This window comes from Nannospalax galili, unplaced genomic scaffold (genome assembly GCF_000622305.1).
Source record: "Nannospalax galili isolate Female #2095 unplaced genomic scaffold, S.galili_v1.0 scaffold907, whole genome shotgun sequence".
Taxonomy (NCBI): Eukaryota; Metazoa; Chordata; class Mammalia; order Rodentia; family Spalacidae; genus Nannospalax; species Nannospalax galili.
Window position 1 is genome coordinate 261,785 of NW_008357958.1, and position 14,863 is coordinate 276,647.

At 36.2% G+C, this 14,863-nt stretch overlaps 1 protein-coding gene across 2 annotated transcripts in view; it reads left to right on the forward strand.

Annotated features, from left to right (window-relative positions):
- Ap3b1 (adaptor related protein complex 3 subunit beta 1) overlaps positions 1-14,863 on the forward strand; it is a gene marked incomplete at its 3' end in the record, with an annotated part of 255,901 nt that overhangs the window by 74,675 nt on the left and 166,363 nt on the right. For both annotated transcript variants that reach the window (XM_008855981.3, XM_029557630.1), the window contains 1 exon segment: positions 2,669-2,851. In XM_008855981.3, the coding sequence (XP_008854203.1) occupies positions 2,669-2,851 (183 nt within the window).

The window sequence follows — 14,863 nt, forward strand, 5'->3', positions numbered from 1 at the left end:
ATTTTCCTTGCCTCAAGAAAATTGAAATAAGAAGGGGAATATGATTTGGGCTGTATGATTAGGGCAGGTTGGATGGCCATTAATTTAAGGGAAGAAAATCTTGGCAGCTTTGGCCAACTTATACTATCTTATCAATCAAAGCTGGATACACTTCTTGTGATGACCCAGCACTCTCAGATTTTTGCAACGTTAATTAGAATTCATGACAAAATAGATGCAAGGAAACGTTTTGTACCCTTCATAATTTTATAGAAAATTTATTGTTATTAGAGGAACCATTTGCTTAGTGTGATTTTTTTCATTACCAGCTTGTCAACTAGCATAGATAATCTAGAGAAAATATGAACTCCATAGATGGGGTGTCACTTTTGTTGATGGTTCATGTAGTTTACCTTGGAGCACAGCTAATGGCTGAAGTTCATAGCAACAGCACAGAAAAATGTGGCAACCAAGGGGAGATAAATGAACCATGTTTATTGCTTTAATATAAAAAATACATAAATGGAAAACTGCATTTGAATTTGATGAACTCATTGCTAGTTTTGTTGGAGTGATTTATTTTTCTCCTTATGTGAAAATCTACTGTTGACACAATAAGATGGAAATTAACTGTTTTTTGGAAACCAATATTTTTGATTTTGAAATTTGAGTAGATTTATTTTAATTCTGAATGTTTTATAAATATTGAACAGTTAGTAGACCAAAAATTATAAATTCTTCTGCCAGTGGTTATCTTTAGGTCAGATTGTTTAAAATAAACTGTGCAATGAAGTAAATATGCCTAAAATGGTCAGTTTTCTTTTGTAAGGTATTCTTTTTCCATTCCTTCTGTTTTTAGTGTTTTCTTAAGCCTCATTTGTAGTATTTATTTTCTCTCCTTTTTAGGGTGTTTGAGAGTGATTTAGAATGTGTTAGTGCCTTATAGTGAGCCTATTGTAGTAGTTTGATAAATGGAATATCTTGTAAAGCTTGATTTTCCATTTCATTGTTTGGTGTCTAAGGATTTAGAAGAAAACATTTTCTAGATTAAAAGAAAAACCTTGATTTTATATAGCATTTAAAAATTAAAACTATAAAAAAATTAAAACAAGTTTAGTTTCACAGATAATTTTACTTAGTACTTGAATTTTGTATTTAACATTCTTTACCAATGCTTATAGATATTGATTGATTTATATGTAAAATATATAAATGCTTATATTTCACGAATAGTGACTTACTCTGTAGTTTGAAATAATAAACCTAGTTGTTTTTAGAGAGTTTAAAATTGTATTAATTTTACTTTTACATAATCACGGGTTATAAATTGCTGTGAACATATTTTCTGAAGAGTAATTTATGCAGAAGACATCAAAATATGTAGTTGAAAACATGCATTTAACTTCCTTTCCATATCAATAGCAAATAGAAAATTATATGTATAATACATTTTTATTTAGTTCACACAAATAATCAATTCTTTGCTTTTTCGATTGAGGTGCATACATGCTGGGACCAGCAGGCACCAGTACATGGGTAGGGCTGGAGTCAATAAATGCGGCTTCACGTTTATACTGATTGGTAATTCATAAAATCCCCACAGGACTTGAAACTGGTTTAGCATAATAGCAAGTCTATATTCTGAGCTGTTTTCTTTCAATTGTATTGTTGGTTGCATATTAATAAACTAAATGTCAGCCAAGTAGAGGGACAAATACTCCAAATATGAATATCATTGTAGTTAATATTTTTCAAAAAGTACCATTTCACTAAGTTATATTTCTATTTAATTGCATATTTTTAGTCATTGGGGAAATTTTAGACACTAAAATGAAAACCCCTGGTGTTTAGAATAAGTAAGATATTAATTTGGTTTTTCAAAACCCTATTATAGTGTTGGCTAACTGCACATATATCAGTGGTACATATGTAGAAGAATTTGTATATTAAATATTCTGCTTGCCTTGTATCTTTATGCTAAAGGAATGTTAATTTTACCCAAGACTTGTTAAGAGTATAACAATCCAGAAGTCAACATTTCTGATTTCATTAATTGGTCTTGGGGAAAGCTGCCCCTTTTCAGTAATATATTATTCCTGTTTATATGCAGTTTTAAAACTAATATTGATGTGCTAAAATTTCAGTCAGTGTATTTTCTTTGAAAATAAATTATATTGGTAAGAACAGGTGGATTGAAATGTATGAGATTTGAAAGTATTTTTCTGTTAACCACATTATGAGTTCTGTTTATAGTTTTTAACATAAGTTCATTGTGGAATTATTGCCATTTTCATTTAAAACTGACAGTGTGATCTTTATTATTGTCTTAAATCTTTTTCTGAATGTTGTTACAAAGAAATGCATCTTTACATTAGAATTTAGATAAGCTTTAAAAATGATAAACTTGAATTGTTAATATTTAAACTCATGTATAATTTATTAGAATTTAAACATATAAAATAAACTTATTTGAATTTATCTCTCTTCAGAAAAGTATTAATTTTCCATAATAATTATTCTTCAAGGAAGTGGTACTTTCAAATTTTCAAATGTGAACTAATTTTGTTGAATGACTAAATACTTTAAATACTGATTATCATAACAGTGATTATACCACTGTAACACCCTAGTAGACTCTCTGATGGGTAGAAAGTATTTTTTAATGAATTACTATTTCTTTCTTTCCTAGCTGGTAGCTGGCAGTGTTGTGATGGCTTTTGAAGAAGTATGCCCAGATAGAATAGATCTGATTCACAAGAATTACCGCAAGCTTTGTAATTTATTGGTTGATGTTGAAGAGTGGGGTCAGGTGGTCATAATCCACATGCTAACCCGATATGCTCGTACACAGTTTGTCAGTCCTTGGAAAGAGGTGAGTGCTGATCTGTTTCCTACTTATAAAGTACATGAAAGGAATAGAGGAGCTTTTAAAAGTGTGTGCAATAAGTTATGAGTTGTGAAGTAATAGAAATCTGGTTTTAGTGAGAACTTATTTTGCTGATTGCCAGTTGTTTGACACCAATTTATTCACATTTAAATGATGTACTATGAAGACTTTTGGCAAGAGGCCTCTGTTAACATATTATATTTACATAACGTTAGTAAATTTTTTTTTTTTTTTGTAATTGTATCTAGTAGTTGCTTTTGCACCTTTGAGCCCTCTTTATTTTTAGGTACCAATTTTTGAAAGTAGGTAATGTGACTCCTAACATGAATTTACACAAGATAGCTGATTTCTTGACTTTATAGATATTGTTGGTCTTTTAAAAGTCATTCTCAGTTTTATACATCTAAAATATGTTTATTTCCTTTTTACTTAAATTATGTGAGATCAGTAGTTAAATATCCTTCTGAAGGATATTTAACTACTGTCCAAAGGATATTTAACTACTATCAGAAGGATAGTAGTTCAGAAGGATAGTAGTTCAGAAGGATATTTAACTACTATCAAATGATTGGTAACCATTTAAATACTTAAGTATTTAAATATCCTTCAGAAGGATATTTACTGATCTCACATAATTTAAGTAAAAAGGAAATAAACATATTTTAGATGTGTAAAACTGAGGGTGAATTTTAAAGACCAACAATATCTATAAAGTCAAGATGTCTTATAGGGCTTATACTGAGTTCAATATTGTATAACTGTTAACTGTGAACCTAGAAACTTGCACCCACTGGTGAAAGAGATGTACTCTTGCTCTGGAGTGTGTTACTGAATATGTTAAAGCTGTAGTGAAATGCTTCTTCTAATCATGTAGTTATTAAAAATTTAAAAAATAATGATATAAAAGAGCAATATATATGTCTAAATATATACATATATGTGTATTCAATTTCCACTATCAAATAACAATTATGGGTAAGTAAAACCTACAGTAAAGACTTTCCATTAAAATAAATCCATATGATTCTTAAAAAAATAAGTGAATTTATTTTCTTTGGTAGAGTAATATTAGAAATATATCTTATTTATATGAAATTTTAAAAATTTTCAATTTTTTCACATAGCTTGTACTAGAGCTCATCCAGCATGTGTGTATGCAAAATCAAAGACAAAATTTAAACTTGTATAAAGAAATCCTAAATTACAAGAAAAGCACTTTTGTCTTTATATATTTTAATGGAGTATTACAAACTTTAAAAATCACTTGTGAGCTGGTGGCTCATGCTTGTAATTCCAGCATTGGGAGGCTGAGGCAGAAGGATTACCCACATATTCCAGGCCAGCCTAGACTGCAGAGTGAGATGCTGTCTCCAGAAGAGGGGAAAAAAAAAAAAAAAAAAAAAAAATCAAAACAAAAATACCATTTGTGTAAAAAATGATACTAAACCCTCCCACATGTGTTAAAGTGTTGTACTCAAACTTAGAATAGTTTTTTCGTGTTCAGAACATCTTGGGTTTTTTTGTTTTTGGTTTTTTTTTTGTTTTTTGTTTTTTTTTTTGGTCTTTTTGAGGCATGGTTTCCTTATAGCCCCAGCTGGCCTGGAACTAGCTATGTAGATCAGGTAGGCCTCGATCTCATAGAGAGCCACCTGTGTCTGCCTCCCAAGTGCTGGGACTAAAGGCGTCCACCACCATGCCCAGCGAGCGCATCTTGCTTTTCTTAATTGGAAATCATATTAATCTGAATGAAATATGTGAATAAAATTCCATAAAATGGAAATTCTCTCATATATTTGACAAGACATATCAAGCTTGTAAATGATTATAAAATTTTTCATAGGTTTTTCTACATTGACTTATTTTTTAGCATTAACAAATTAAAGTTTTCATGTAACTGTTTCCTCAAACATTGTAATACAGACTATACTAACTATATCTCAGTTTTTTGTTTCTTTTCTTTGGTGTGAGTATTGAACCCTGGACTTATTTGCTGAAGTGGAGCTGTACCACTGAACTATACCCCAGGCTCTTCTGCATTTTATTTTTTGAGACAGGACTCCTTTTGAAGTAGTCCTTCTTCAGTATTAGCAAAATGGTTGTATTTTTCTGTAATACATAAAAAGCCATACACCACAAGTGACTTTTAAAGAAATTTTACTCATAGTATGTACTTCTGTCTTATAAAATTATTTTGACATGTTATTGGTCAAAGTGCAGTTTTGAAGGCAGTTTTACTAAGTGAAGCAATAGGTCCATAATGAAAATGCCTTGGCCCTTTGGTGGTAACTATAACAAGAGGTTTTTATTGTTAGCAGCTTGTTTGATTTCAGCTAATTTCTCCCAGAATTAGTGATCAGGTATTTTTCTCCCTGTGTGTAAGCATAAAGCTTATCTTGACTTTTTAAACCACTGTTGTCATTTACATTTTTTTTATTTTGCTTTCCTGTTATTGTCAAATCATTTGTGGCATCTGTATGCAAATGACCCTTTACCTTGTCAGTAGACAGAAATTGGACCTAAATATACTTATCATATCTTCTAAAAATATGTAGCAAGTATTAAAACCTGTTTTTGATTCTTTGAGTTCAATTTCATATTATTTTAGATGAAATTAGAAAAACTATATGTAAAAGCAAAGATAAGTTAAATTCTATAATGCACATTTATTATTTTGACACATAATTGGAAAAAGGGGGTCTTCATTCTTTTCTTGTGTTATTGCATCTTAATTCTCTGAATGTTAGTTTTCATTAACATGAGAAGGAAATCTGATGATTGTTGTAGAATACCAGAATTGCTAAGTCACTTGCTTTTTCTGTCACTCATTTGCCATCTGATTGTGGTGTTATTGTAAAACCCATGGTTACCAGACTAATGCAGTGGTTTTCAAATGTGCACCTTGGCCCTAAGGATGCTCTGCCACTTCCATGGGATGGAGTATTGGGGATGGGGGCTGTGCTGGAGGCTAAGGGTCGAGGGCCTTTGACAGAAGAGATATTTTGCCTTCTGAATATAGCTTTGCATATGAATTTCTTTGAGAAAAATGCATTGCCTTAAGGAAAATAAGAAAAGGAAATCATTTAAATAGAAGATATGTAAATTTTCACTAAACCATGATCTTTTTTTAAAATCACAGAAGTATTTCTTGTATAGTGTAAAATAAAAATAAGGTTTTTTTTGTTTTCTTCCATATAACCTCTTGGTTGGTAACCATTTAATTTCAGTTATTCTGGTAGTTACAATTTTACTTTGATTAAAACTTTGATGTCAGTTGACTTCAATCCATGGAAAAATTATGTTTTGAATGTTTAAGTTCTACTTGAGGGTCTTGTTTGTTTACCCCAGCATACTCAAGATAATAGGATTGTGGCTGTATGCTTCTTACATGTTTTGTGTACAACTGCTGTGAAAGGGGTAGAGTCATCCCTTACTGCAGTCTTAGAATTAGTGACTATAACAATGCTAGGCTTTCTCTACAAATACACTTTATAAAATTGAGGTTCGTATGTGATCAACATTTGGACCGGGTCTACGCCTCACTCCTTCGTTTTACCCACTTCAGTGTTTCATGGTTCAGATTTTGTTTACTGCAGATGTGTGGAGTGAGTAGCTGAGGGACTTGTACTCCTAGAGACTTTGACTTCATGTGGCTTCCATTTTTTGTTGGTTTTTGTCTTTTTGAGACAGGGTCTCCCTGTAACCCCAGCTGGCCTGGAACTCCCTGTGTAGAACAGGCTGGCCTTGATCTCACAGAGATTGCCTGCCTCTGCCTCCTGAATGCTAGGATTAAAGGTATGCACCACCATGTCCTGTTGCTTCCAACTTTTAAAGACTACCTGTGGTTGATTAGTTTAAAATATTGACAGACTGACTCATAAAGCCAGGTTTGACTGTAATGGAAGAGACCAAAACATGATCAGCTTTGTATCTGCTTTCTGTTTTGGAAGTGGTTTTAAAAGTATACTATATAGTAAATAATGACTAAGTTTATCACAGAGTAGAACAAGGAGGTGGAACAGTGCTTCAAGTCAGGGCTGAGGAGTAAACAATCTTTTACCACCTGCACTCAGTCGTGTTGTTACCTGCAATCTGTGGAGAAGAAAGGGCTCATTCCAGCACCCCATTCACTTTTACCCATAGACAGAAATCACTGACATAGGTGTTGTGTGAATACAACTGCAGCACGAGCTAAGGGCCATTTCACCTTGAAGTAAGAGAATTTACCAGTCAGAAAACTGCATCACCAAATTAATATGTCAACTTAAAAGTTATTTAAAATAGGGGCTAGAGAGATGGGTCAGTGGTTAAGAGCACTTGTGCTTTTACAGAGGACCAGGGTGCGGCCGCAGTCCGTTCGCCCTGGGCGCCACCTTCGCCGCACTTCTGCTCGCTTGGTGCTGTCTCTGGACGCCTCTCCTCTGCTTGCACGGGTGCCGCCTGCACCTGATCTCCATTTGCATGGTGCTGATCGCATGGGTGCTGCCTGCGATCGTGCCACCCTTGGCTCCTCGCTGCAGCCGCAAGCTGTGGCCGCTCTTCCGCTTGCTCGGTGCTGAGGCTGCTCTTCTGCTCGCTGCAGCGCTAAGGCCGCTCTTCTGTTCACCTGGTTCTGAGGCTGCTCTTCTGCTCGCCTGGTGCTGCCTCCAATGGTCGCTACTTCTGCCCGGTCCCAGACCCCAGGGCTGGTCAGGGACTGTGTCAGTAGAGCCGCATTCAGACACAGGAGATCAGGTTCCTTGACGCAGATCTAGTTTATTGTAGAAGGGCACAAGCTTATATAGGGGTAGGGGTCCAATCAAGATGTTACAACTCAGGGCTATGTCCTATCATGACATCCCGAGTCAGACACCTTATTAGCATGATAGATTTCAGGTTATGGGGCCTGGATTCCTGGGAGCCATGTGACCTAGGCTGTTGCAGTATCTAAGTGTTGCAATTTAGAATCTCAAGGGTGGTGATCAGGGAGTGGTGAGCTCTAGGCATCAGTCTCATCTTCCAATGGGAGTAAATGTCACAAGGCTTTCCTTGTGACTCCAGCGTTGGGCCGTTGCCTCGGGCCTGCTGTATGGCCGTCATTAAGACTTTCACCCTAGGCTCAAGCCTGTCTCCCCCACCAGGGCTTGGTTCCCAGCATCCACATGGCAGCTAACCATCTATAACTCCAATTTCAGGGGAATCCAATGCCCTCTTCTAGCCTTTGTGGGCATTGCATGCATGGGTGCATTTATAGGTAGACAGAATACTCATACATATAAAATAAAAATAATTAAATCAAAATAAGTTATTTAAAATAAAAATTGTGTATCATACAAACTCATTTAGTTTCACTTTCCAATATTAAGAGAAAATGTGAAAAATGCTATTTTAATCCTTAGCAACTTAGCATTTTGTTATATTTATATAGTATTTAATTGCAGATTGGGCAGTCAGAATATTTATACTCATTTAGAGATAAAGATGCTGAGGCATACATATTTTAAAAGTTCACTTAAGACAATACTTCTAAAATATAGATCCAGCAGCAGTTATTTGATGCCCAAGGCCAGCATTCTTTCTTTCCTATTCAGTTACTTCATAACTTTAGTAGGCTTTTGTGTCCTTGCTTATTGTGTTCCTGTCAAAACTAGTCTCAAAGCCCTCATTTCATTGTGCTCAGACACTGCACTTAGATGATATCTATAACTAAGGATGCTTTCTAAAGAGAAAAATCCTGTTTCTTTTTGTATCTCCCCCACCTTGTGTGTGTTTGTGTGTCTGTGTGTGTCGGGGGGGGTGCATGGGCTTATGGGCACAGATGCCAGAGGAAGAAAACTTCACCTGTCTTGCTCTATCATTCCCTGCCTTATTACATTGAGACAGGCTCTTTCACTGAACCTGGAGCTAGGCTAGCAGTCAGCAATCCCCAAAGATCCTCCTGTGTCTGTCTTCCACAGTGCTGAGTTACAGGAACCTGCAGCCGTGTGCTTTCTTACATAGGTGCTTAGGATTTGAACTCATGTCTTCATGTTTGCATAGCAAGTGGTCTTACCCACTGAGCCATCTCCCCAGCTCACTCTTTGAATTCTTAAGAACATTTATGTTAATGTCCTTGAAGGGTAGTGTTACTTTTTAGGAATTGAAAATTAGAAATACTGTGAACTGGTGCACATACTGTCAGTAAGTTCTCAAATGAACATATCATAGACAAACAAGCTTCTCCAGGGGCAGAAAAGATTTTTTTAATTTAGTTTATTTGCATCATTATAGATCAGCATTTAGGCTGTTTATATGTAAATGTACGATTTGAAGAACAATTAAGTGTTGACAAAGTAGATTGCAGTCCTATCAATTGCACTGCATTTTCCATAATTTTTCTAACTGACATCTTTGATGATAAATAGTGCATGCCAAGTCAAAGCCGATTATACAGTGCACTAGGAATTCATGGGGCTGTCAGAGAGAAGACCGATTGACTTTAAATTTACATATTAATGAGAAGATTTGTTAAGAGGGTGCTTGACTATAGAAAATAACCACGTATTTATAGGGCACGACATTTTATAAATAAAGCTGATGCAGGAAAATGGAAATTAAACCTTTTAGGTTAATAAATTCAAGAGACTACTAAAATTCATATTTGCATTTTTATTTTCTTAAATTTACCTTACTCTTTGCAGTGTATGTCAGCTGGTTTTCATTCTAGGTCAAGTTTGTATAATTTTCAAGGATACGAGGTTATTTAAGTGTTTTCTTTGTCATTGAAACCTATTATGGGAGAATATGCAAATCTCTAATGCAGAGTTGCTTTTGTGAAAACAATGGTTTCTCTTTAGATTGGATAAATCTTTTGCCTTTTGAAAGTGATATAGAAAAAAAAGAATACAAACAAAAAATTGTCTGGTGTTAGTTGTAAACTGACATCGAAATGAAGTTGCCATGGGCCTGAAAACAGTGGTTTCAATCTTGTATATATAGTTCCCTTAAAACTGCTAGATGACAGTGCTGTAATGATTATCAGCATATTTTACTTCAATAATTTGGAACATAAATATTCACCATTGCTTTTTAGAATATGAATCCAGGTAATACAGTTTTGATGGCATTTATTCATGCCATTTGGAAACTTGGAGTGATTAACTTACTTCTGTTGCTCTCATTATACCTGTACTTGAATTTATAAAACCTTATACAATTTTAAGAAAATTCTAAGGTTAGAATTTTGTTTATTTTTAGTAAGCTTATAAGTTTTTCAGAGCTAACTAGAACATAACTCATCAAAATGCGAACTACATGTATATGTACTCACATGTATAAGTGTATATTCACATATGTATATGTGTAAATGTAGTTTATACTATGTACTTTCCTTAGCAGGTTAATTAAAAAAAACCTTTGTTTTGTGTCTTACCAATGGACTATTCTTAGATTTTCCTATTCTATAGAATCTTTAAAAATAAAATACTGAGGATTCATGGTGGAACCTGTTTTATGATATAAACAAAACAAAGTGTAAGTTAACAGACAACTGTTGACAAAAGGTTTGTTTAGTCCACAGTTTAACATGGAATTATGGACTTGGAGCTGATATGGCAACAGGGTCTCCCTTCCTGGTATGAAGCATTCAGCTTCAAGATTTCTTATCCTTTTGTTGTTCATAATTTATTCTCAATTGAATGTTTGTAAACTTACAAAATAGAATTAGGTACTTATTCTGTTTCACCACTCTCTTCTTTTGATGCTCCAGTTACAAGTATTTTAACTCTCTAATATCATTCCACATGGTTCTGGGGCTTTACATTTTTATTTGTTCTCCTTGCTCTTTGAATTGAATAATTTTCTCTTGATCTCTTCAGGATTCTTTGTTTCCTTTGCAGCCTCTTGGCAGCAGTTAATTATTATAGATTTCAGCCCAGAATTTTTTTCTTCTTTTAAAAACCTTTTTGTGTTTTAAAAAATCTTTTTCTTCTTTTTCTCTTTGTGCGTGTGTGTGTGTGTGTGTGTGTGTGTGTGTGTGTGTGATATACATGTGTATATGCAGGTGTCCATAACTCGGAGGTAGGAGGAGAATGTAGAGGGTCTCTCTTTATCACTTTCTACCATATTCCCTTGAAATGGGGTCCCTCACTGAACCTGGAACTAGGCTGGCTACCAGCAAGCCCCAAAGACCCTCCTGTCTCTCTCCCCACAGCACAGGGGTTATAGTCATACGTGGCCATACCTGGCTTTTTTTCTTTTTTATGTGGGTGCTAGGGATTTGAACTCAGATCCTCATGCTTGAAAACAAATACTCTTTCCAGCTCTGTTTAGAACAGAATTAAAAAAAAATATTTTATTTATTTTTATTTTATGTGTATGCGTATATTGCCTGAATGTAGGTAGGTACACCTGTGTTGTGCAGTGCCTGCGAAGGTCAGAAGAGGGTGTTGCATCACCTGGGACTGGAGTTACGGACAGTTGTTAGCTGCCATGTGGGTTCTGGGACTCGAACCCAGGTCTTCTGCAAGAACAACCGGTGTTCTTAACTGCTGAGCCATCTCTGCAGCCCCTAGACCAGAATTTTTATTGTCTTTTTCTTGTTAAGTTTTCTTAGCTGTTTATCCAAAATATTTGTTGTGTTTAAGCTTTGGTTGTACATAGTTTTTGTCTGGTAATTGCATCTTCTGGGTTATCTCAAGAATACTTTCTGTTGCTTGAATTTTCTCCCTATGGCCTTCTTCTTTACAGTACCTTCTTTTGAATCATATTTCTTTCTCTTGTCTCAGACAGTTCATTGGTTTAAACCCCAAACTCTGTCCTGATGTGAGCAGCCTCTAGATTCTCCATTTTATTCTTATGTATTCCAGTTGCTGTTTTTTTTTTTTTTTTTTAAATCCTCACTTCATTCTGTGTGCGTAGTTTATTGGTCAGCTAAGGAGCTAAGGACTCAGTGACCAGTGCAGGCATTTACATGCATCTCCATCAGTGACTGCTGAAACCTTTTGAAAATTTACTCTTTTGGGGGCGGGGGTGTCTTTTTGATTTAAGGTCTCCCTATAGCCCCAGCTGGCTTAGAACTCACCATGTAGACCAAGTTGGCCTTGATCTCACAGAGATCTCTTCTGTCTCCCAACTGCTGGGCTTAAAGGCATGTGCCACTATACCTGGCTTCATTATAACTTTTAAGGTGTTTTTTAACTTCTAGGCAAGGAAACCTGGACTTTTCCCCATTGTTTCATGGGACTAGGGAATGCTATAAGGCAAAAAGCTATGCACATTTACTGATCTCTCACTTTTAAGGTTCCCTCTTTGTGTAGATAAAGTCCATTTATTTATTTAGTCCAAAGGCATAAAAAAGCTGTATGGCCAGGTTCACCGTCATGGTTCATAGCACTCCTGTTACTGCATTTCTGTGGCTGTGATAAAATACAAAAAGCAACACAGGAGGAAGGGTTATGTGACTTGTAGTAAATTCCAGGTCACCTTCTCATCATTTTGGGGAGATCAGGGTGGAACCCAAGCAGCTTGTCACTTCACATGCACAGTTAAGAGAAGAAACAAATGCACTCCTGTGACCTGCTTGCTGCTTACTTGCTAAATTATGCTCACCTAGCTTTCCTTAATCTTAGTTCAGGACGCCAAACAATAGGCCGAGTCTTCCTATATCAGTTAGCAGTTAAGACAGCTCACACAGGCCAGTCTGATCTAGGAGATCCCTCAATTGAGACTCCCTTTTCAGGTTGATAGTTAAGGCCGGCCTGGTCTACATAGTGAGTTCCAAGACAGCTGGGGCTACAGGGAGACCCTGTCTCAAAAAGACCAAAAAAACAACAACAAAAAAAAACCCCAAAACCAAAAACTAGCATGGCAGGTGTGTGGGGTAGGATGGGCTTGGGTTGGGGAGTGGGGACCTTGCACATGTTGAGTAAGCACTCTACCAATAAACCTTTGGTTTGTTTTGAGACGGTCTGAGTGTGTAACTCAGGCTTGCCTTAAACCATCTATATAACCTAGGCTGGTCTTGACCCTGAGATCCTCCTGCCTCTGCTTCCCAAATGCTGAGGTTATAAGCATACCCCATGCTAGTCTCATGGTCCCCTCTTATTTTTGCCTGCATGGGATTGTTCTTCAACAGTGCTGATTTTTAAAATAGTTTTCCAGAGAGTTAATCCAGTCAAGGCCTTTGATCAGTGGGAGCTGAAGCTACAAAAGTACATCTCTGCTGCAGGTCAGATGTCTTTGTGCTTCTTAAATGAAAGCAAACTTTGCCACATCCCATCCACATCCCACTAACCTCACATTTTCCATCACTTCCATTAGCCAGAATTGCATCATATGCCCTTCCTAAGCCATCACCCACCTGTAAAGGTGCTTTTATTAACACTGACTGGAGCAGTCTTGACTTAGGAAACACATGGTTTCTTCTGAAATAGTTGACTGCTCAGTTCTTTTAGGAAAAAAAAAATCCTTTTTAGTTCTACATAATGAGCTTGGCTGTTGGAGACAATTAAATTATGGAATTTAATAGAATTGTGAAGAGATGGTGGTTTTGAAAGGATACTTAAGTTTTGCTATTAAGAGATATTTGTATGTTTATACATGGCATTGATACTAGAATAAAATAGGCAAGTGTTATAAGAAATGTCTTATAGATCTCAAAAGAATATTGTTTCAGATTTTAAAATGGTCTACTTTATTTCAGTTACAAATGCAGTGTAATTTTAATACCTTAAATGGGTATCTAGTCAGTGGAGAAAGAATTCTGGAAGTTATAGTTAATCTGTAGTAGTTATTTTCTTGTTTTCATTTATCAAGATGAACTTCAGGTTTGGTCATCTAAGTTGCTGATTCAGTCCATTTATATAATTTGTTATGAAAACTTTCACTTTTATTATTTTACCTTTTATTTTATTATTATTATTTTTTTTTGTAACCTTAGCTGACCTGGAACTCGCTATGCAGACCAGGCTGGCCTTAATCTCACTGAGATCTGCCTGCCTCTGCTTCCTGAGTGCCGGGTTTAAAGGTGTACTAGTTTGTTTCTCCACTGCTGTGACAAAACACTCTGACCACTACCAACTTGGGGAGGAAAGGGTTTATTTTATCTTACGTCTCTCAGGTCACAGTTCATCAGGGAGCCCAAGGTAGGAACTCAGGGCAGGAACCTGGAGGCAGGAGCTGAAGCACAGGCCATTGAGGAATGGTGCTTACTGGCTTGCTCCCCTGACCCCTGCTCAGCCTGCTATTTTTTTTTTTTTTTTTTAGAAAAAGCATTTCATTACAGCTTTAACATACTCAAAACAATTTCCGGAGCAAAGATACATCTCTTTCAAAAGTGGCTATAAATTTTTAGTTTCACAGTCTTACAGGTACTCATGGAGTGTCCAGTCAGGATGGTCTGATGATTCCCAGAAATGAAGGCCCAGGAGAGAGATGTTAATATAATATCATGTGTCTCCATGAGGGCAGTCATCTCTTGAGGTTTGAGGCTCAAAGCTTGAGGCTTTCTCTAGAACTGCCACATTCTTCCATTGCCATGTTCCCAGGTCACTGCTGCTTGATTCAGAGGTAGGTGCTTCACTCCAGAATGGCTGGCATGATTCCTTCTTGGAGATTGCTTTCTTTAATCCAAAATTTCTAAAACAAGTGGCGTGTGGTAGCGTGTTTGTAATCTTAGCATTTGGGAGATAGAGTTCAAGGCCATCTTGGTCTATGTAGTGAATTCCAAGCCAGCCAGAGCTACATAGTAAGACCCTGTCTCGAAAAACAACAATAAGGGTGCTAGAGAGATGGCTCAGCAGTTAAGAGCACTAACTGCTCTTGCAGAGGCCCTGGGTGGTGGCTCACAACCTCCTCTAACTCCAGTTCCAGGTACTCTGACAACTTCTTCTGACACCTGCACTCACATGCACATATTCACACACAGTTACCTATATACATAGTTAAAAATAAAAATTTAAATTGAAAAGGTATGAAAATGGGGGCGGGGGGGGGGACTCTGAGGAACATTATGTCTAGGGCCGGGAAAGGTGTGTTCTAGTT